The 22,940-nt window shown below is 43.1% G+C and overlaps 2 protein-coding genes across 5 annotated transcripts in view; both read right to left on the bottom strand.

Annotated features, from left to right (window-relative positions):
* The window catches only part of GPR89A (G protein-coupled receptor 89A), a 61,996-nt gene extending 55,449 nt beyond the window's left edge, over positions 1-6,547 (bottom strand). For 2 of the 3 annotated variants that reach the window (XM_041754458.1, XM_041754456.1), the window contains exon 1: positions 6,325-6,547. Coding sequence is in view for 2 of the 3 variants with exons in the window: in XM_041754456.1 (XP_041610390.1) it covers positions 6,325-6,366 (42 nt within the window). In the remaining variant the exon portion in view is untranslated. The remainder of the gene's footprint in view (positions 1-6,324) is intronic. The other variant, XM_041754457.1, reaches the window with a different exon arrangement.
* An 11,387-nt stretch (positions 6,548-17,934) lies between these two features.
* GJA8 (gap junction protein alpha 8) overlaps positions 17,935-22,940 on the bottom strand; it is a 68,422-nt gene continuing 63,416 nt past the window's right edge. For both annotated transcript variants that reach the window (XM_041754319.1, XM_041754320.1), the window contains one exon: positions 17,935-19,639. In XM_041754319.1, coding sequence (XP_041610253.1) covers positions 18,306-19,628 — 1,323 coding nt within the window. In that variant the 5' untranslated portion in view covers positions 19,629-19,639 and the 3' untranslated portion in view covers positions 17,935-18,305. The remainder of the gene's footprint in view (positions 19,640-22,940) is intronic.

Genomic DNA, 22,940 nt, shown 5'->3' on the forward strand with positions numbered 1-22,940 from the left:
AGGAAAGTGATAGAAAAGCAGATTTTTTTTTAAAAAAGATTTTATTTATTCACTCAAGAGAGACACACAGAGAGAGGTACAGAAACACAGGCAGAGGGAGATGCAGGCTCTAATCCCAGGACCTTAGGATCACGACCTGAGCCGAAGGCAGATGCTCAATCATTGAGCCACCCAGGTGCCCCAAAACTGATTTTTTAAAATGTATTTTCTTTCACAGAACTTTCCTAGCTTCTCCAAAATCCTGCCTGATCCATATAAAATGGTTTCCTTCTCAGTGTAAAACCAAGAGATTGCAGGATCCCACTTTGTCAGTTTTGATTCAAGCTGGCATCAGAGATAGTAGCCACATGATAGCACTGTTCAGTGTTCTTAAAAGCTGGTTTGTTTTTTACTGGTGAGCAGAATCCTCTCTACATGCACACACACTCTGACACAGCTCTTCTTTTCTTCTTTTTTGTTTTAAACAGTTTTGTTTTGTTTTAAATCTCTAAACCCTATGCAGGGCTCAAACTCACCAACTGGAGATCAAGAGTCAGATGCTCTACCAACTTAGCCAACCAGGTGCCCCATAACTCCCCTTTTCTTATACTGGTTGGGAACCTTCAGAATAAAATTCTTTTATGCCTTCCCATGAACTCTAGGAGGAAGCACAAACTCTTGAGCATGGTTTAGAAGACTCCTCTAGGCTCTTGCTGTGTCCCTCCTGTCCATCAAACTCATATTTTCAGCCACATGGAACTGCCTATGGGTCTTCAGACACAATATTCTTTCACATAAAGAACTTTATGGACATTGTCCTCTGACAGGAACTTCTCTCCATTCCCTATTGGTCTTAACTTAATTACTACCTCTGGAAGGCCTTCTCTGACCTCTCAAAGATATGTCGCTCTTTTTATATAATCCTATTCTATCCTGTATTTCCAAAGCACCTGCCACACAGTTATGCAATGTACAATTTAAACACACTTTCTTAGACATTAGATTGTAAACTCTGTGAGGACAAGGATATTTGAATGCTAATCTGTATTCTTAGCTCCTGCACAATGCCTGGCACATGGCAGGCTCTCCGTTAATGTTTGCTAAATAGGTAAATGGTCCACAGTGAAAGATGGTTTGTTCTTAAAGAACACTCAACTTCAATTTTTTTAGTGATAACTTACATGTGCTGTGCTAAATGCTGGGGATACAAAGATGAGTAAGATAGTCACCATCCTCAAGGGGCATGTGACAATGCACCAAGAACAGACAGTATTGTGGAAGGTTTTCACAGTGCATTGCAAAGATCAGTTACAAATGTACAAATCCCAGTATTTGGAAAATGATACTTTTCTTAATGAAGGAAAAAATTCTAGGGAAAAAAGAAAAAGAAAATGTGATATCAAATGAGAAGACAACTCAACAAGCAAAAAAAAAAAAAAAAAAAGTATACTGCTATGAATGAACGACTTAGGTACAATCCACAAAATAAATTCATTTATTGGTATAGCATCACCACGAACCTACACTATACATTTGGATGTATTCAAATACTTTGTATTTCACAAATAAACCTTTTTAATTTTGTTATTCATTTTTCACATTTCATTATGTCCTTTTATTTTATTTTATTTTTTTCAAGATTCAGAGTGCTTTTATTTTTATTTTATTTTTTTTTATTTATGATAGTCACAGAGAGAGAGAGAGAGAGGCAGAGACATAGGCAGAGGGAGAAGCGGGCTCCAGGCACCGGGAGCCCGACGTGGGATTCGATCCCGCATCTCCAGGATCGCGCCCTGGGCCAAAGACAGGCGCCAAACCACTGTGCCACCCAGGGATCCCTCATTATGTCCTTTTAAATGAATGTTCCATTTTATTTTTTGGGAGCTTATCTTTTACATAAAATTTCCTTATGGCCAATTAGTTGTGGTGAAGGTGCTTTCACCTTCAACTGATGATGTTAATAATTTACTCTGATTAGCAGCAACTATCCTTTATTGACCATTTACTATATTCCAGGAACTCTAAATACTTAGCACTATAATCTCACTAAATCATAAAATCTAAAGTATGTGTGATTATCCTCATTTCAGAGAAAACTGAGGTTTAGAGAAGTGAATTCATTGATAATAATTGTCAAAATCAGGATCAAATCTGAAGTCTGTATGGCTGATTCCAAAGCTTCTGCTTTTAAGCATTTTATATAAGTTATGCTAAAGATCAAAGGTACAGATAGAGAGGACAACCTTAAAGACTAAGGGGCACTTTATGTTCTGACAGGGGAGGAAGGCAGCTGGGAACGGTGGCAGACATATATAACTGCTTAGACTAAGACCTAGAACGTAGTGAGACCATCTTTTGTCCTCACTTTTACTGATATGGTAGGAGGCAAGGTCATCTGCTAGGAGTTCAAGAGATGAGGATGGAAAAGGGGGCTTTGAGCACAGTGATAAAGATTCAGAGAAATTATGAGGGGAATGGAACAAACACCTGATTGTTTCAAGAAAAATAAATGAAGTCTGAAATAGTTATTTATTTAATTAATTTTATTTCTTTAAGTAGGCTCTATGTCTAGCATAGAGCTCAAACTCATGACCCTGAGATCAGCAGATGCATGCCCTACTGACTAAGTCAGCCAGGTGTCCTCAGTCTTATTTTATTTACTTATTTATTTTATTTTATTTTTTAAAGTTTTATTTAATGGGTGCCTGGGTGGCTCAATCAGTTAAGGAACTGCCTTAGGCTCAAGTCATGATCCTAGGGTCCTGGGATCAAACCCTGCATTGGGCTCCCTCTCCTGCTCCCCCTGCTTGTGCTCTCTTGCTCTGTCAAATCAACAAAATCTTTTTTTTTTTTTAAATAAGGTTTTATTTAAGTAATCTCCACACGCAATGTGGGGCTCAAACTGACAACTCTGAGATCAAGAGTCACATGCTTTATGATGAAGCCAGGCAGGCGCCCCACAGACTTCATTTAAAATAAATCTTTGAGGGATCCCTGGGTGGCGCAGCGGTTTGGCGCCTGCCTTTGGCCCAGGGCGTGATCCTGGAGACCTGGGATCGAATCCCACGTCGGGCTCCAGGTGCATTGGAGCCTGCTTCTCCCTCTGCCTGTGTCTCTGCCTCTCTCTCTCTCTCTCTCTCTGTGTGTGTGTGTGTGTGACCATCATAAATACATAAAAATTTAAAAAAATAAAAATAAATAAAATAAATCTTTGAGTTCACACAAAGTAGGAAAAATGAGGAAGAGGGGTTTCTAATGTAACTATTTATCTAATATTTACTGGGCCTCTGCATATCAGCAGCTGCTTTGTTTTTAAAGATTTTATTTATTTATTCATGAGAGACACACAGAGAGAGAGGCAAAGACACAGGCAGAGGGAGAAGCAGGTTCCATGCAGGGAGCCTGATGTGGCCTCGATTCCGGGACTCCTGGATCATGCCCCGGGCCGAAGGCAGGCGCTAAACCACTGAGCCACCCAAGGATCCCCTCAGCAGCTGATTTAGATGCTGGGGAATACAGCAGAGAACAAGAAAGAGAATAATCTGGACCACATGCAGTTTACATCAAACAGACATAAATAATAGTGATAGAGGCTAAAAAAATAAAACAAGAAAATGAGATTGAAGGTGGCTGGAAAAGGTGCTACTGTGTTGGGGGTAGGAGGTCAGGACAAACCTCTCTAAACTGACATTTTTACTGATACCAAAATAATGATGAAGTAGCTACACAAATATATGGGCAGAGAATAGTCAACACAAATGATTCTTTGGGTCTTAATTCCTCATTTATAAAGAGTATTAAATATTTGGGAAATCCCTGGGTGGCTCAGTGGTTTAGCACCTGTCTTCGGCCCAGGGTATGATCCTGAGTCCCGGGACCGAGTCCCACATCAGGCTCCCTGCATGGAGCCTGCTTCTCCCTTGCCTGTCTTTGCCTCTCTCTCTCTCTCTCTCTCTCTGTGTCTTTCATGAATAAATAAATAAAATTAAAAAAAATTAATATTGTGTGTAAAAGCACATATGAAAGTTAAAGTAATGTAAAAAAAATCAGAAAGCCACTTGTTTTTTTGCATCAACTTATCAATTATATCCATGTTAAAAAATCTTAGAGGCTATAATGCAATGCCAATCTCCTCATTCACATTCTTGTTAAAAATTGAGTGAAGGGGATCCCTGGGTGGCTTAGCGGTTTAGCACCTGCCTTCAGCCCAGGGCGTGATCCTGGAGTCCTGGGATCGAGTCCCACATCAGGCTTCCTGCATGGAGCCTGCTTCTCCCTCTGCCTGTGTCTCTGCCTCTCTCTCTCATGAATAAATAAATAAAATCTTAAAAAAAATTGAGTGAAAAAATAAAACTATTGAAATATTGTCATTTTTCTTGAGGTGGTAGTTGGGCTAAAAACAAACCTGAATTGTCAGAAAGGGCAATTAGCCTTGAAAAAATTAGAAAAGACTAAGAAAAGTTAGAAAAGCAAGAGAATTATGAATCCAGATTTTTGTGTGTTAATACATTTGAATATTATGAGCCAATAAAAACAATTCTGAAAACTATATTAAGGGTAAAATTTAAAAGTTATCTTATTAGAGTGTTCCTTGTTTCATACTTTCTAAAAAATGCCGTAATTAAAGTTTTTCAAGAGACACGGACAGTGCTTTGTTCCAAAGACAGAAGCATTTGGATGAAGGAATATGAAAACTGGGTCAAAGATTTAGTTTCATTTGAACAGTTCAAGATGAACTGTTTCTGTCATTTGCTGCTTGAAAAAAAAAGAGCAAGAAAATATACTCAACTACTGGCTGAGTGGGGAAAAAAAAATCAATGATTAGATAATCTGAGCTTCTACAAATATTAACAGTTGGCCAGCAAATAATTGTGTTTAGTACTTGTACTTAAGGGGGGGTGGCAGAATTAAGGCTTGGATAAAACAGGACATAAAAAAATAAATTCATAATTACATAAGTATTAGTGCTACAGTAAAAGCTGTGAAGAAAAAAAAAAAAAAACCCAGAGTAGCTCAACAATGAACACCGGTAAAAGCAAGAGACTTCTACACTATGACCCAGCAATAGCACTACTAGGGATTTATCCACAGGATACAAATATAGTGATTTGAAGGGGCACCTGTACTCCAATGTTTATAGCAGCAATGTTCACAATACCCAAACTATGGAAAGAGCCCAGATGTCCAACAACAGATGAATGGATAAAGATGTGATACACACACACACACACACACACACACTGGAATATTACTCAGCCATAAAAAACGAATACTTACTATTTGCAATGACGTGGATGGAACTAGAGTGTATAATGTTAAGCAAAATAAGTCAAACAGAGAAAGACACATGATTTCACGCATATGTGGAATTTAAGAAAACAGAGGATCATAGGGAAAGGAAGGGAAAAATAAGAGGAAATCAGAGATGGAGACAAATCTTAAGGGACTATTAACCATAGGAAACAAACTGAGGGTTACTGGAGGGGAGATGGGAGGGATGGGGTACTGGGTGACGGGCATTAAGGAGGGCACGTGATATAATGAGCACTGGATGTTATATGCAACTGATAAAACACTTAACTCTTACCTCTGAAACTAATAATACACTATACGTAAATTCATTGAACTTAAATTTTTAAAAAAGCAAGAGGCTTCCTGAACAAAGCTTCTATGGAACAAGCAGTTAGTGTTTATTTGGGTTTGTACCCACAAGAGTTTTTATACGATGGTGGATAAAAGTCGGCTGACTGCAGGAATGAATGAAGGTGCCCACTGGGTAAGAAAGGAGGGTCAAGAAAAAGATCCGAAGAGCATGGGCAGCAGAAAAAGGACGAAAGGATGCGGTGTTGGTGCACAAACCAAACCTTACAGTACTTTAAAGATCTCTGAGCTGACCACAGCAAAGTCCTGCCAATCTGGACTGAGAATCCGCCAAGTAACCAGTAAGGTGCCCACGTGTCCCGGGAGCCAGCTCCGATTGGCGTGCTGCGTACCCCGCGCCCGGAACCACTCTTCCCGGGTCAGCGGCGCGGTCCACAAGCTCGGGGGCGCTTCGGGGACCGCTCTCTTTTCCAGGCAGCGGCTCTGAGCACCGAGGCGCCATGACTGTCCCCAAAGTGGACGAGAGAGCGGGGAGCTAGAGGCGGGGTGAGGGCGCGGCCGGCCGCTAGGAGGGCAGGTCCCACACTCTCCCCGCGCTCTGGAAACCGATGAGGCACAGGCAGGCCTAGGCGGCGGACGAGAAGGGCGAGACAGACCCTGGGTCAGCCGGCATCTCCGAAACCCCGAGAAGACAATTCACGGAAGAGGGGCTGAGGGGTTCTGGGGAGGGAGGCAGTAGCTCACCTGAGAGGTGATCATGATGCTGGAGTCGATCAGGAAACTCATGGCGAAGTGTAGGGAAGGCTTGTGCCTCCAGTTTCCGCCCCCCGTAGCCACAGCAAGCTGGGGTCGCAGGCCCTCTCACGACGGAGGCCTTCGCCCCCGGGCCACCGCGGGGACTGCGGCGGGCCAGCCCGACGCCATCAAGCGGCGCCCCAGTTAGCCAATCGGCGGCTCTATCTGGCACTTCCCGCCCCGGGCTAGGAGTGGGCGGGGCGGACGCGAGGCTCCCGCGGGCTGGGCTTCGGGGCGGGGCCAAGGAAGGTCGTCCTGGAGGCGGGGCTTAACGAAGGGCGGCCTGGCTAAAACGCGCGGGCTGCAACTCGCTGGTCCGAAAGTCCCCGAGCTGATGTAATGCCCGGTAGCTTTTCATTTCTGGGGCCGAAGGTGGTGGAGCCTGAGCTAACATCTAAAGTGGTAATTCCATTGTGTGGTGATCATGCCTAGTAAGATGAAGTTAGTGATTATTATAGTGAGCTAAACCGTAATTAAGGCATTGTGCTTTGAATGTTAGGACTTCTACCTGGCGACACACAAACAACTGCTTAATTATAGGTGAGGAAGAGTGGAAAGGCAGATGATATTTTTAGCAAATTTAGCTAACCAAGTAAATTTCTGATATCATAACCAAAAAAAGCACACCATCTATAACAAGAGTTATAAATCTCATTGTAGTTGGTACCCATCAGCCCACACTCGGACTACTGCACTCTTCGTACTACACTTAAGAGGCACAGAGATGTACTGGAGCATGCTCAGAGTTGAGCCACCAGATGAGGACCGATGGAAGGACCTGAAGTAAGGAGACTCAGGAACATGGTAGTTGTCTTTGAAAGAATGGGTAGAATTGATATGGCCCCTGGAGGTATATGTAAGACAGGACTGAATGTTAAATGGAGCTAGCTTTAATTTAAAACAAGGTGATAATTCTTTAAGGGTCTGAAGATGAATTATTTTAGGAAATAGTTCCCCCTCCCTTGGAGTTGCACAAATAAAGACTGAATCACTACTTCATGCATCGGAGGATACTCATTGCATGAAGGCTTAATGCACTGCTGTGAGGCTTACCCTTTTGCTCTAGGGCTCTAGCTAGTCATGTAGTTCCTATAGTCTCATAGCACTAGCGGAGAGCAATGACCCAGCGTGGGAGCAGCTGCAGCCGGTACCGGGAAGCATAGACTTGAGTACACTGGCACTGAGGGCCGGAGTGTTTAGACTACTGCAATCTGAGTAATTTGAGACTTACAAATGTATTACACACGAGGGAAGGTGTCTCTCTTTCTTAGAATTGAATTGCCATACTAAGCTGCCCAAACTATCTGTCAGATGTTTAGATAGAAGGCTAGGAAGCCATGGAGGTAGCCCTACTATGGGAGCGTCAAACCAGAGAACTTTGTGTCCCTGGCTACATCTATCAGGGATGCAGGTAGATGCTCACACAGGTGCTACTGCATAGGCATTCACCTACACATAATGAATTAGAATCTCATCTAACTGAGATTCAAGGCTGTGTGATAGTGCAGAATTCTGGGAGAGCATATCGAGGCAGTTTACCTTGGTGGCTTACTGGGATGCATGGTGGGGATCAGGGTCTCAGTGAACTTGGCATAGCAGAGAAAAGGTATGCAGTCCCACTGGCCCCAGCTCTGTGCAAAGCTTTGAATGGCACCATTCAGGATTTTCCCTACTGTAACACCTGTCTCCAGGTCAAGGCCAGGCCACGGTGACCCAAAGAACTACTACCCCTTGCTTTTGGTTGCAGAATGTGCCTAGAAACCTTTACACTAGATTTTTTGTAATTTTTATTTTATTTTATTTTTTATTTATTTTATGATAGTCACAGAGAGAGAGAGAGAGAGAGAGAGAGAGAGAGAGAGGCAGAGACACAGGCAGAGGGAGAAGGCAGGCTCCATGCACCGGGAACCTGATGTGGGATTCGATCCGGAGTCTCCAGGATCATCCCTGGGCCAAAGGCCGGCGCCAAACCGCTGCGCCACCCAGGGATCCCCCTTTACACTAGATTTATGTCCAACTGACTCACCTTTCAAAACACAGGGAGGGATGGCTGAAACTGAGAGCCAGTCTTGCTTTTTTGTCTTCACCTTAGCTCTTCTTTTGTATCAGAGCTATTACAAACTCCCATGACCAACAATGGCCTCTAAAAGGAAAGAGATCCCTCCTCTCAATTCCTTGAGACCAAGTGCACAAACCCTTCCCTTAAATCTCTGTAACCCAGCAAAGTCTAAGGTATAGCATTTAACAGTAAAACTTTGCTAGTCATATGTTGCAAGACTATGGCAGTTATTTTATCACATAGAATAATATTTATGATGGTGATAATAGCTAATATTTACCAAGTGCTTACTATGTGCCAGATATTATTCTTAGATCTTGGCATACAGTAAGTCATTAACTCCCTTAGTCCTGGACTTGCCTCTCTATATGGTAGACAAGATTGTTCTGTTTCTTTTAGAAGCATATTGAGCACATTGTCACTCCTTGGATTCCAGGCCTAGGTGAATGAAGCTCAGACAGAGAAAGCTCCCTCTTCTTCCTATTTCCAAGTCCTCTTTTATTACCCTAGAATCTTTCTCTTTTCAGGATTTGACATCAAAATATCCATTTTCTTCACAGAAACCCTCACCTCTATGAACAGGGCGGGATCATACCCTACCTTCACAACAGACAAGAATGTGAAAACAGAGCTGGTCATCAGCAGCACACAAACAATAGCAGGGGTTGTTTTCTTATAATTCTGACTTTGGTAGGATTATGTCTTTATACTTGCAAATCAAAATTTGTCTAGATTTTTTTCCCCTGGGACATGATGAATTCCTTCCAATTTGTGATTTCGGGTCTTTTATCAGACTTTCTAAGGAAGCTTTCTCTCATTATATCTTTGATGGTTATGGTTCCCTTGACCTCAGGAGGGTCCATATTTATGTGTTGGATTTCTATAGCCTTCTCTCCGTGTCTGTTATCTCCTCCGTGATAATTTTCATCCTTTTGTTCCTCCTCTTGGCATTCTGGAAAATTACTGATGTCAATTTTTTACAGTACTGATTTGGGTTTATGTGTTACTAATTCTGCTCTTTATTCTTAAATTCTGCTGTGGCTTTGCTTACTAACCCTGCCAATCCTTTTCCAACTCAGTCTACTATCTTATTATCTTCTGTTTCATTTCTTGCTTTACAGAGTCCATGTTTTTTTAAAATTTTTTGAGTGCACAAAACAGCCTACGTTTATTTTTTAAGTAAATATCTTTTGAAATTATGCTACTCTTTTACTTTTGGTATTCTCTGTTTTCTCTAGGTTGTTAGCTGTCTCTTTGTTGTTATTTTCCTTGTCTCTTACTCATATGTAAAGATGAGAGTCTCATCTGTCCCAGGATATGTGTGGAACCTAATTAGACACAGTAATTAGCTCAACAGGGTTTTTAGAAAGACTACTGGATAAATGAGGATCTAAAAAACATTTAAAGGGAAGACAATTAGTATGCAATTCAAGAATAATGCAGAGTTGTCCTATAAATTATGGCCTCAGTCTGATACAATAGTGAAAAAAGAAGTTGAGGAAAGTTGAAGTTCTGATCTGAGAGACATTACAGATATTCATATTTGTTATAATGCTATAAGAACATCTCTTGTCATTGTGTCTGGCTTAAAGACACGATTGAGGATTTTGAGGTTACATTATATTTGTTCCATTAATTTCTGGAGTGATTTGTAAGTGGTTCAACTCACTTACATTTGTTTGATCTCATCCACTTTCTGTTGGTTTTTTAGTCTAACTCAATTCTGGAGGTGCCTTGTTCTTTCTTCAATCTATAGTCCCAGCCACCTGTAGAGATGATAACTGTAGCAAGTGAGAAAAATATAAAAATATACCTGGAAAACCTGAATGAATTAGAAAAACTGACCAGTTTTCAGGAAAGCTGAGTGTTAGAGAAAACAAGCTAGAGGTGGGGAAAGCCTCTCAAAACTCTGTTCTGGCCAAAAGAGTCATGACCGCACACTATTCTTAGCTAAAAGCTCCCCTCATGGTGGCAACTGCATAGCAATTTGGATTAGCATTATTCAAATCCTGCCTACTTCCAAGAGCATTTGAAGCAGATTAAAACACATATGTACAATGAAATCATTAAAACAAAGAAAAAGGAGTAATATTTGATGTCTTTACCTCAAATCCTGCTCCTTGATAGTTCATTCTTTCCATGGGAGTTGGACGGTCTGAGGGAAAGTGGCCAATAGAATATGATGGAAGTAATTACTGGTATGTGCCTTCTAAGGTTAGATCTTAAAAGACATGGAAACTTTTCCTTGATCTCTTGGATCAATTGCTGTAGGGGAAAGCAGCCACCAGCTCACGAGACCCTCAAACAGACCCAAGGGCAACCGACCTGCCAGCACTAACTTGCTAGTCATGTACCCATGTGAGTGAGTCGATCCTATCACCCCAGGTGCAGGCCCTTGTCAATATCTGACTACAACCTTATTGAGAGACCTCAAGCTGCTCCAGAATTCCTGACCCATAGAAACTGTGAGTGATGATAAAAGCTGATTGTTGTTTTAAGCCATTAATTTCTGGAGTGATTTGTTACTCAACAATAAATAGCTAATACATCAATCATCACAGGTGACATTTTTACTAAATATTTACATGGCATAGCCTGGAGCTCTAACCTTGTACCTTTGATTTTCATTTCTTCACCATTCACTGTTCAACTGGTAAGTCAAAGCAACAGTAAATTTTAGGTTGTTGTTAAAACCACATCTAATCTCAGTTTCTTTAAATAGATAAGGTATTTGCTAGATCCTATAACAGATAAATCTTGAGGGCTCAGAGGACTAACACAATAAAGTTTATTTTTAATTTAATTAGAAATTCAAAACTCCAATTAGAAATTGGTAGGGATGGGAAGGTCCTCTGATCTACAATCATTCAAAGACTCTGACTGCTGTCTTCAGCATATGACTTCCAAGTTTGTTCTGGATGATGACATCCAGCAATTCAGATAAAAATCTCTTCCCCTCCTTCCTTTATTTATGACAAAGCAAGCCTGCTTGCTTTCAAGCCTGGAACCCCTGGGACTTTAGGGAATCGCTTCCTCAGATATATTCCTGTGTAGTGCCAGCCTACAGTACATCCCATTTGGTAATGGGGAGCACTTGGCCAATTATTTCCTTCCTGCATGGGAGATGACTCAGTCCTCATTCATGCATTCACCAAACATTACTATGTTCCAGGTGCTCTGCTAAGGAAAGAATATTCAGTTACATAGGATTAAACCTCTATCCTAAGATTGCTTGCAGCCAGATGAGAGAAAAGGAGATAAAACAATTTGATAAACTCTATGGTAGAAGTGTACATAAATATTGAGGGATCACAAAGGAGGGAGCAGCTAACTGTAGTGTGAGAAGTTCATGGAATTTCATAAAGAAGGAGAAAACTGAGCTGAATATTGAAGAGTAAGAAGGAGCTGACCATGGAGAAAAAGGCAGGCCAGGGCAGAGTCCTGAAACATCATGGAATTCATTCATCACCATGAGCCAGGCCTGTCTATACTAAGGACAGGCCAATGGTCCCAGAAGGTTGGGAGCACAGATGCATGTGGGTGGATGTGAGAGATGAGGCTACAAAGCTGGTATGGCAATCAAGGCCTTGCAAACAATAGAAATAATTTTGGCTAAGCTAAATAAAACAAACAAACAAGACTCTGGGATCATTCAGCAAACTGAAGGGAGGCTAGTGTCCTGGATCTGGAAAAAGGAGAAGTCAGGCATGGCCCAGAAATCTAAGTAAGCAGGAACTCATTGTGGGTCTGTTCAAGGGGATTCTGTCAAGATGAATGAATTCCATTCAAGTTGCAGTCTCTCTGTTACTTCACTCAAGATCTGCATTCCAGGGAGAGAGGGTATGATTGGCCCCTTTGGGTAAAAAAGACCTGACCCTTCACCAGAAGAAGTGGATAAACATTACTTAGAGTTCTACCAAGCCTGTCTCTAACTGAGGAAGTGTATTTCCCCCCAGATAAAATCAAGATGTTATTATCAGAGAAGGGAGAACAGATTGGAGAACAGTTTAAAACAGATGTACTATCTAGGTGGGTTGAAGTCAGTTATAAAAGCTTTGGAAGCTGTGTTGAGGAATTTTGAATTTATTGGGTATATAATGAAGAACTATTGAAGGATGTTAAGCAGAGAAGTGACATGGTAAATCCCAGGAAGAATTTTTGGGCCAATTTTATTTTGAGTTATCTATTTTGACCTGTAATAAATAATTTCAACTCTTCCTATAGTTGTCAGAGACATGGAAGAGAACAAACCCTATTCTTCTGCCTCTTCCCATAAGGCCAAACAAGTATACTTTTTTATTTTTCCTGATTTTTGTGTAGAGAAAGAGAGGGAATGAAGTGATCAAAATCTAATTGATAAGGAGAGTTTTCATGTTCTTTCTGAATCAGAGTCTCCTCCATTCTACCCAGTGGTGAGCTTGAACTGACTTATACTGGCCCATAAGAATCATTTGCTAAATTTCCTGGGATTTTGTGAGCCAATAGTTAAGTACAGTCATTATTAACAAACAGATAAACTTAAATATAAAACACAGGGTAATAAATACTCAAAGCTCATCGCTTCTTAATTATTTTACTGTTATCTATCCTAATGGGTTATTTGTAGCTATGGTAAGATGGAAATATTTTATAAGGTTGTGTTACTTTACATCTCTCCTCAGCTGTCTGTTCAGTGACATTATGTTGGGAGCCTGAAATTAGTGGTCAATGGTAGGAACATTTACACCAAGGAAAGTGGCAAACACTATACACCAGGACCTCTTTACTCTTCAGAGAGCAGGTTGTGGAATGTTTATCAGAATACCACTGCCCCCTCCCCAGTCCTCAGTCTTCTTTTTCCCCAATCCTTTAATTCCAAAGGAAGAATAACTAGAAAGGGGAACAGTCTCTTCACAGTCTAGCTTGGTTGACAAGTCAAAAGAAAAAAAACAAAGATGGTGAAAAGTCAAGTTAGTTTTATTTGTTTTGTAACAGTCTAACATGTGACTATTAGCTCTAACATAACGATGCAGAGGGTTGGAGAATTCAGGACACAATCCCAATAATGCCTCTTTCCCTTGCCATGGACTTCCCTAGGAAGTTTGTTATGAATGTGTTTCTTAGCTGAGTCTTTACTAATCCTTTCATAGATGGAAAATTTTGCAGAAAAAGGCAATAAAGCCATCAAGTTTTCCCTCCAGGAAACTTCACGTATTCTTCCAGAATTCTCTTTATCCACCCTGGAGCAAGAACTTCTGGAAGAAAGTGGGACTGGAGCTTATGGTATATCCCACTGCTACATTGGTGGCCAACTTTGGGAGCTGCAGTGTCTAGGGCAGTGGAGAGTGACTTGTCTTTCATAAACATCTTCCTTTCATCTTCTCTAACTGCAGAACCTAGAGTTTTGTTTCCTTTTCCTCCTTCCTTCCCAGTTACACGTTTTGTTAAAATATGATAATTACAAGAATGGAAAGCCTCCCTGACTATTCAGTATCACTTCTAGGCACACATTTACTTTGTTTTACAGATTGCATTTACGTGTGGAGGAGTTTTCCATCTAACCCGGCAAATCTTTTTTGTTTAAACTTTGCTAACTTGGGTTGTGTGGTCAATTGCACACAGTATACATAGGGGGATAATTTGGATCTGGGGAAGGAGAGAGGAGGAAATATGTGGAGTGGGATGGGATCTCCTGGGGAGGTATGCTGCCTTTTCACCCTGACCATGACCTGATGACCCTCCTCAGGAACTCATGAAGAACAACTGTCCACACTAGCCTTGCCCCAGGTCTTCCACATGGCTAAACCAAGGAGTTCCTGCAAATAGTTCTTTCAATAGCCAGGGGGTCACTTCTGCCATGAGTCAGAGAGGGTCTCAGGGGCTGGTGTATCTCCACACAGGAGCCCTAGGAGGCTGACTATCTATAGCACCACCTCGAGCAATGAATTCTTGCATGATTAAAAATGTTCTGTTTTCATAGTGTAATTCTTAGGAATTCAGGACTACAGAAATATTGACCATATCCCCCCTCATTTGCTTCCTTCACTTTACTTATTAGCTCACTTTTTGTCAAGATCTTAGTCAACAATCTGTGCAGTATTTGAAAGTGGTGACTGTCATTGCTTCAGTATACGTTTAACAGTAAGGACTTCTTACAAATTTGGATAAGGCCTTCCTCCCTTTCCTTTTATTTCCAAATTAATGAGTTTTTAAAAACACCCCCTTTTTTCTTCTAGTATGCTCATTGTGTTTCCTGGATATCCATCCACTTGTTCCATCTTGTGAATGAGGGGCAACGTTTGCTACCCCCAATTAACCTAGGGAAGATTATCATTGGGAGCAGGTAAGTGACATCTTGGGGTCCTGAGAATCACAAGGGGCAGCCAAACTTCTGAGTTGAACTTCATTGTTTCTTTGTGGGAAATCTTATCCCCAGGTCACACTGACCTTTAGGAGTATTTATATATTTTGTGTTGGATGTGTCACTTGTATGGCAAGTGATGAAGTCATGGTGAAAAGCAGATAGGCATTTTTTTTTTTTAATGCCCCAAATACTAGGCCTGGGGATTACAGAGCCAGGTTTGAAGTTTCTAACTGAACTGCAAGTAACTCTGTCCCTCCTGGTCACAGACCTCCCCTGATGGAGGTGTTATAGCTGCTAGTAAGTGACTGGCTCTTTTTCTCTGGAATGAGCTATACTTTGGATATCCAGCTGTCCATTGCTTCTTTTTATCAACAGGTCTACGTGCCCTAAGGGTTTTAGTCTAACAAGGGAAGGACCAGGAGTAGGATTTAAAGCTGGATCTAATGGAGCCCAGGGTGGGATTTTTAATCCTGAGTCAGTCACAATTATTTGCCTCAAAACAGACACTGAGAAATCCAGCTGTATAGGTAAGGGCACTCACAGACCCACAGCTGCCTGTGACTGGAACCTGGGACATTTTCCAGAGGATGAGAGTAATCACCAATCTATCCTCCAGTCATTTCTCAAGATCACAGAGCCTCAGGTTCCTACTAAACACATGGGGTCCAGATTTTGCTTCTCTGAGAAAACTGATCTCTAGAGTGTCTATTCCATATTGAGAAACTCTCACTAGGTAACTTCAAGGCAGGTTGAGAGGGTGGGATGGAAACCACCCACCTCCCTTTCTTCCTGGTCTCCCTGCTGCTAGAGGAATCTTTCAAGGAGTGGCAACACTCAGCAACCTCTAGACTTGGCAGCCAACTCATTAATCCTTATGATATCCCTGGAGGTAGGTTGGTCATGAATACCATCTTGAGTTTGTAGACAGAAAACCAAGATACAGAGAGGGATGACAGTAACACAGCTACTAAATGGCAGAAATAGAAAAAAAAAATCCTGGTCTCTTGATGCCTGGGTCAATTTCTCCCCAAATAGTCTTCCTCTTTTATTGGGAAGACTGATAGGAAAAATGGCAACTTCCATGGTGGGGGGTGGGTACAGACAGTGAGGCAGGATGCTGCTTCATCCAAGGAGATACACTCACTCACAGGCTTCTGTTCCAGCCCAGACAAGGAGACCAGCAGCCTTCACCCATGCCTCTGCAACCCTTTCCAAACAGCACCAAGCAGCTTTCACTTAGAGCAGGGTGCACTTCTCCTTTCCTTTTCTCTTTCGGATTAGGTCCTAGTTGAGACAGGACACTCCATTCTGGTGATAATCAAGTTATTCTCAGGTTCTGAGTTTATATCTTCTTAAAAATGAGTCTTCGGGAGTAAAACTGTAGGAACAATAGTGTGGCCTTTGGGGTGAGTACAGTGACACAGTCTCTGAGGCCTGTGACCGTGCTACTTGTCTCATCATCCGGAAGGTCTGGATGGAATAATGTTGATGGCAAGGGGCAGATTCAAGCCGTGGCCAGAAAGAAAGTCACATTCTTTGAGATAAAATGTATCTCTTCTCTTCAACTACCCCCTGCCTGATATGTTCTTTCATTGCAAGTTTGTCACTTTGGATTAACCTAGGTAAAATACATTTTAGGCTGTCTTTTAAAATGTAAAATTTCCAGAGTAGTTATCAAACAATCATACCTTAGGATGAATTTAATTTCTAGACCACTTTGTTTTGGAATGCGGCACTAAGGAATGGGAATATTGTCACTTGGAGAGGAATAGTTTTGGGGGAGGCTTTGCTCTGGAAAAGCATATCTAGAATGATTATCAAAAAAGGAAGGGGATTACCAGAGGGTAGCACAAGGGATCTGCATATACTTTGGGATAGTATTGGCTGGGGGAAAGATAGAATGAAGGCAGTTTTCTGGGTACTTCTTTTGGGTTCCCTGGTGGTCCTCTGTCCAGATCTCTGCCATGTTATTTTGGTTTCTATCCCTCCTTCCTTAGCCTTGGCACTGCAGCCCATGAAGCATAGCTCTGGTTTATAGAAACCATCTTGGTTATCACTTTGTCCCACAGCTCTGGGAACTGTTTGGCTCCAGGTAAAAATTGCTCCCTGTGTGAAATATGTACTTATACTTGAGGATTTCCCTGGACTGGGCTCTATGATCGAGGAAGGCTGGTTGTGAGGGTAAGGGGTAGGAGAACTTCGAGATCCCCCTTGTTACCTTTAGTCTCTATGTCCCTTCCAGGATGAGGCCTGGTCTGGGACTAGACTTTGGGATTCTGACTGTTGGAGCTCCCACTTTGTAAGATGCTCTCCCGAGTATCACTGTGATGGTCCTTTTTGTACATATCTTGTGTCTAGGTAAGGCCTGAGAGCTGACTCTCCTCAAGACAGGCCAGTGGGCAGGTTATCTGCTGGCTCAGACTGGCTTGCTCCCATCCCCTGATGAAAGGAGGTGTGGATTTCAGGCTGACCGCTGATATTGGAAGAGGAGAGGGAAGAAGAGGATCTTCTTATTTCAGGGAAGAAAACTGTGACCAGACTCACAATGCTCTTTCAGTTCAGGGAAAGGGTGAGAGTCTTGCTCTCTTTCTTTTATGGTACCCAAGGCAGAATCCCCACCAATTCAAGGGATAAAACTGAATCAGAACCCAGGGGTTACAGTGACCCAAAAGAAAGGCCAGTGAGAATATTGGGTATCCCTTGGACTGATGATTTTAACCAAACACTCCAAAATGCTGAGATGAGATTTGGGAGCCATAAATAATATGGATAATTCCATAGGAAAGCTGGGCTCACCAGTATAGGCTGATCTTGCAGATTGGTGCCTCATAGGTTAAATTTGGTTTGTACACATTTTGTATGGCCCACACGGCATATTTAAAAATTAGTTGGCAATATTAAAAATTTCACTGAAAAGTTTGGACTTCTGGCTTCTCTGGGAAAATCAGACAGTCAGGTAACACTGCCTAGTAATCAGTGCCTGGTACTGAGTAGCAGAGCCCCCCAATCTTCACAACCCTAGACGTCCCGTGGCATTAGAACAGGTCCACCCCATCAGGTTAAAGCAGCTGCCTGCATCCCATAGGCATCTGAGTTTGGGCCCCTCTGATATGTGATCATGTGGTGTCTGCTAGGGAAGTGCTGGGGTGATAAAAATCTGGCTGAGCTAGTGAGCTTGAGTCATGACTGGCAACAAGCTATGAGGCAACCACAGTTCTGATTGGAGGGATTTCTATGGAGAAATGGGGATGAAAGCAGAGCTCCCCATTGTAGTTGGGGTAGAGGGGCAGGGCAGTCATTCCAGACTGGGAACTTTGATGGCACAATGGGTTTATCTTGGTCATCCTTTTATATGGGAAATGTGGTTTCCTAGTTGCACAGCAAGTACTGTGCCCCTGCAGCGCCTGTCCAACCAGGGGCGGGTGTGAAGGGAGGGACAGAAGACTCAAATCATGGTGGTGTCTTTAGGTTTCATCTTGCCCTATGTTAGCTCAGGTGTCCTCTTTTCTTTCTTTCTTTGACACCACTTCATACCGTTAGATCGTCTGACCTCGCCCGGCTGCTGGCTTTGCTCAGCCTGCTCAGGGGTCTGGTGTCATCCCTGGTCAGGTCTGGACACAGTGAAGGTGACTTCTCTGCGGGCAGCCCTTGCTTTGAAACCTTCTCAGCCTGCAGCTCTTCCTTCTCGCCCTCCTTCTCCACCTCGGGAGTCTCGGCTTTCTCCCCCTCCAGCACAGCCATGGTCTCCTGCCCCTCTGTGCTCACTGTCTCAGCTTCCTGCCTCTTGTCCCCCACCTCTGGTTCCGCCCCCTCCTCCACGGGCTGCTCCTCGCCCTCCCCCTCCTGGGCTCCCACCTGAGCATAGGAAGGCAGTGTCTCTTGGTAAGCTCGGGACAGGTCCCCTAGGGGCCCGGTGCCCATCTTCTCCTCGAACTGACTGAAAGGCTTAGCAGAAAGTGGGCTGGTCTCCACCATCCCGACCTCGGTCAAAGGGAAATAGTGGGACACAATTTTCTCTTCCTCCAGCAGCTGGTAGCCCTTGGCTTTCTGGATGGAGGAGACAGCGATGGAGTGGAGGGACTTCTCAGGGATCTCCCCCAGCGGCTGCTCCACCGGCCTCTTGAAGGCAGACCGGATCCTCTTGAGGCCCAGGTGACTCATCTCCAGGATGTTGAGGAAGAGGGACACGGAGGCCACCGACAGCATGAACAGGATGAAGATGGTTTTCTCTGTGGGCCGTGACACGAAGCAGTCCACCACGTTGGGGCAGGGCCACCTGCTGCAGCGATAGAGGGGCAGGATCCGGAAACCGTACAGGAAGTAGTGGCCCACGATGAAGCCCACCTCGAAGAGGGTCTTGAAGATGATGTGGCAGATGTAGGTCCTCAGCAGGGTGCCCTCCAGGCGGAACTTCTTGGTGCCTTTGCTGCTGTTGCTGCCCTTCTTGATGCTGCCCTGGTCGGCGGCCAGCGGCACCCTGTCGCCGCCGTCGCCCGCCGCCTGCTGGCACAGCTCCTCGGCCTCGCGCTCCTTGCGCTTCTCCTCCATGCGGACATGGTGCACCGCGTGGCCCACGTACACCAGCGATGGCGTGGACACGAAGATGATCTGCAGCACCCAGAGGCGGATGTGCGAGATGGGGAAGGCCTCGTCGTAGCACACGTTTTCGCAGCCGGGCTGCTGGGTGTTGCACACGAAGTCGGACTGCTCATCCCCCCACACGAACTCGGCGGCCGTGCCCAGGATGAGGATCCGGAAGATGAACAGTACCGTGAGCCAGACCCTGCCGATGACTGTGGAGTGTTCATTCACCTCCTCCAAGATGTTCCCCAGGAAGCTCCAGTCACCCATTTCTCACCCACCTGGAGGAGGGAGAAGGCAAGAGCTGAGCGGCCACGGTGCCATCCCCAGTGGCCCCTCTTTGCTAACACTCGGGGTCCCTCTCCTTTCTGAGCTGCCAGAATGTGCTGGAGCACCGAAACAGCTCCTGTGGATGCTTCCTCTGTGTAGGCTGGGATGAGGAGTCAAGAACGCCCCAAGAATCTGCTTCCACTAGCTTCCTCACATGCAAAGTGGGTTTAACGCTAATACCTGTTCTTGGACACTGTGCAAGTAGTGGTCTGAAAGGATAAATGAGGCAATATAGATATAATTCCTTGAATTCCACCCCAGTAAGAGTTCACTGTTGACCGTAAATAGAAACCTATGCTTACATGGATTTAAATCAAGACCACAAGCTAAACTAAGCTTCAAGAAGCACACTGAGGAAAGAATACCCTATACCATGGGTGTTTGGGCCCCCACCAAAATTCTAGGATGTGTGAAATTGTCTGTAGCCATCTTACTTTTGACTGTGTGGTAATGTATAATGATCCTGTGTTTGGAGGGAAGTGGAGGAAAGAAATATTTTTTCAACATCTACTATTTGACAGCCTTCTGACATTACATTATTTTATTTAATCTGATACTGCGAGGCTATAATCTTCGTAAGGCGATGGACTGTGCCTATTTTATTTACTGCTGCATACTCAGTGCCTCTCACAGAGCCCAGAGCTGAGTGAAAGCTCAAAACATGTTTAACCAATTTGATTTGAACACATGAGAAAGCTGAAGTTCAGAAAGGTTAAACAAACTAAGATCAGATGGTTAAATAGCAGCAGTTTTGTCTGCCTGGTCCCAAAGTCTGTTCTTTCCACTACACTCTGGAGATACATTGCTTTCGATCAGAACTACACAATTCTGCAACTCCTGGACTCTTAATTTATGTTTTTTCTTCTCTAGGTTGACATCTGGAAACCATTCTTAACAGCTTCACAAACTGACAGCAATATTCTTTTATAATAATAATAATATAAAAATCCAAAAGAATGGGGAGAGTGCTTCAGGGAGGAATCATGTTATAGGGTGAGGAAGGTCCACTGAGACGTTTTTAGTGTCCCACAGAATGAAAAGGTTTTCGGATCTGTAACATGAGGATATTTTAATAGAGCTAAAAATTTGTCAGGAAAAAAAATACCGTTAAACATGACAGCATATAACGCCCCTAGCAACAACAATGACTAATGCACATGGGATTGAACTGACAGGGGTGATGTGTGCAAACTGGGACATTCACCCAGTGCAATTATGTGCTAATCTATGAAGGATTATGATCAGAACTTCCACCTTGGGGCACCTGGCTGGCTCAGTCCAAGGAGCATGGATGGGACTCTTGATCTTGGGGTTGTGGGCTCAAGACCCATGCTGGGTGTAAAGGTTACTTAAATAAATATATATACTTTAAAAAATAAAATAAAAAAAAACCAACCCCTTCCACCTCAGCCTGTAGCAGATGCTCTTCCAGCCTGAACATTTCTAGAATTACAGTGTTTCCTCATCACAGCTCTTAGACCAGGGCAAGAGTTCATGCTGGAGATGCTACTCTGGGCTTCTCTCAGTCATGTCCCACCGTTTGGGATGGGAAGCTCACAGAGACAAAGCCCACTTTTAAATGAGAGTGAAATTTGTTAGACAGTTGAATGGGTGATGATAAGTGGTATCTTAAATTAGGTGTGATTTTCATTGCTAGGAAAGGATAAACAAAATGGCACCTTAAAGCCACCTTTCAACCTGTCATTTGGAGCCTGGCCAGACAGTATTTGGTGGCAGACAGTGATTGCAGGCATGAGCAATGCCTGACCTGTGCTCTCAGGGTATGCACGACTGCTGTCTGCTTTCAGTTGAAGAGCAGAGGGTGTTGCTCCTCTTGGAGCCCTAGAAACTCCCAATGAGGTAGGGCATCCAACAGCAGCTTCTCTCCTCCTGGGCAGGCAAGAGCATCTGTAGCTCTCTGGGAATGGGGGACTGAGAGTGGGAGAGGGTCCTCTACTCAGAACCAGCTGTTCAGAATCCCAGTCACATGCATCTAGTTACACTTCTACTATTAACACTCCTCCAAGTGCATTTAAATCTAGTGCTTGCTCTGTAATGAGAGGCAGCCATTTCCATTGCTTTCTGGCAGATGGAATCAGGTAAACAGGTAAATCAGGTAAACAGCCAAGGCATAAATTCTTTTGGTGGCAGAGCCAGGAAAACCCAAGTTTCTTATCACATGGTTCAAACTAACATTCATGTGAAAACAACAATTTGTATAACTTATTCCTATAAGATCAAGTCTGGCTTTAACATACTCTGAATTTAGCGTTGCTAATGTCTTATCCTCATTGATACATCAACTCAGTTTTGACATGGTCTTTGTATTGTACTGTATTAGTCCTTTGGGGTTTCTGTGTGTATTTCACTTATGTACCTAATGAATGTGTGGGGTAAGCACACACTCTCAGGACTGTATGTCTATCAGTCTTGTTTCTTTCTGCCTTTGAGAATCAAAAGCTCTAGGAGGGCAGGGATCATTTTGTCTTCATCTTCTGTGAACCATAATGACACAAAACAAAGACCTTCACAGAGTGGGTGCTTCATAAATACCAGTGCATGGGACCAACATTAATAGTTTGAAATCTGAAATTCTCAATCTCATGTAGTACCATGTAGCACACATGTAGTACCAGTACTACTTAAAGTCTAGGGAACTGCAGCCTTCTTTGCTGGAGTTAGCAGTGGGGAGACTGAGAACTTGCAAAGAAATGCTAAATGCCAAAAAAAAAAAAAAAAAAAAAAAAAAAAAAGGATAGTAAATTGATCCGAAACTAGCTGTTTTAAGGGACTGTTTTGTATAAACAAACAGGGAAGGTCAATGATTCTTGATAGGTAATGTCATGGCGTATATTCATGGAATATGAAGAGCCTCCTGACCACCCCATCAGTAATTTCCAAACTAAAGCCAAACACAGCTGTGTTCTTCTACACCCCACCCTGCAATACCAGGATTGAGCGTGTATATGTGTGTGTGTGTGCATGTGTGTGTTTTAATGTCTAGTCACAAAGTTTTTCATAATAATAGAAGGAGAGAAAATAACTTAGGACAAAATCTTTCCAGTTCCTTGCTGTTGAAACTGGCAAACTATGCTTTTAAGAGAAGCTTTAGAGGTGCTAAGGGTAAGTGCCTTGGGTCCCTGACTTCTACCAATGAAAATTATGCTTAAAGCAAGTTAGATCAGAGTATATACAAACAAGCTATTCATTCCACTGGAGCAGGGAGTAATCCAAACCAAAGGAAGAATATTT

Source organism: Vulpes lagopus, chromosome 5 (assembly GCF_018345385.1).
Source record: "Vulpes lagopus strain Blue_001 chromosome 5, ASM1834538v1, whole genome shotgun sequence".
Lineage (NCBI taxonomy): Eukaryota > Metazoa > Chordata > Mammalia > Carnivora > Canidae > Vulpes > Vulpes lagopus.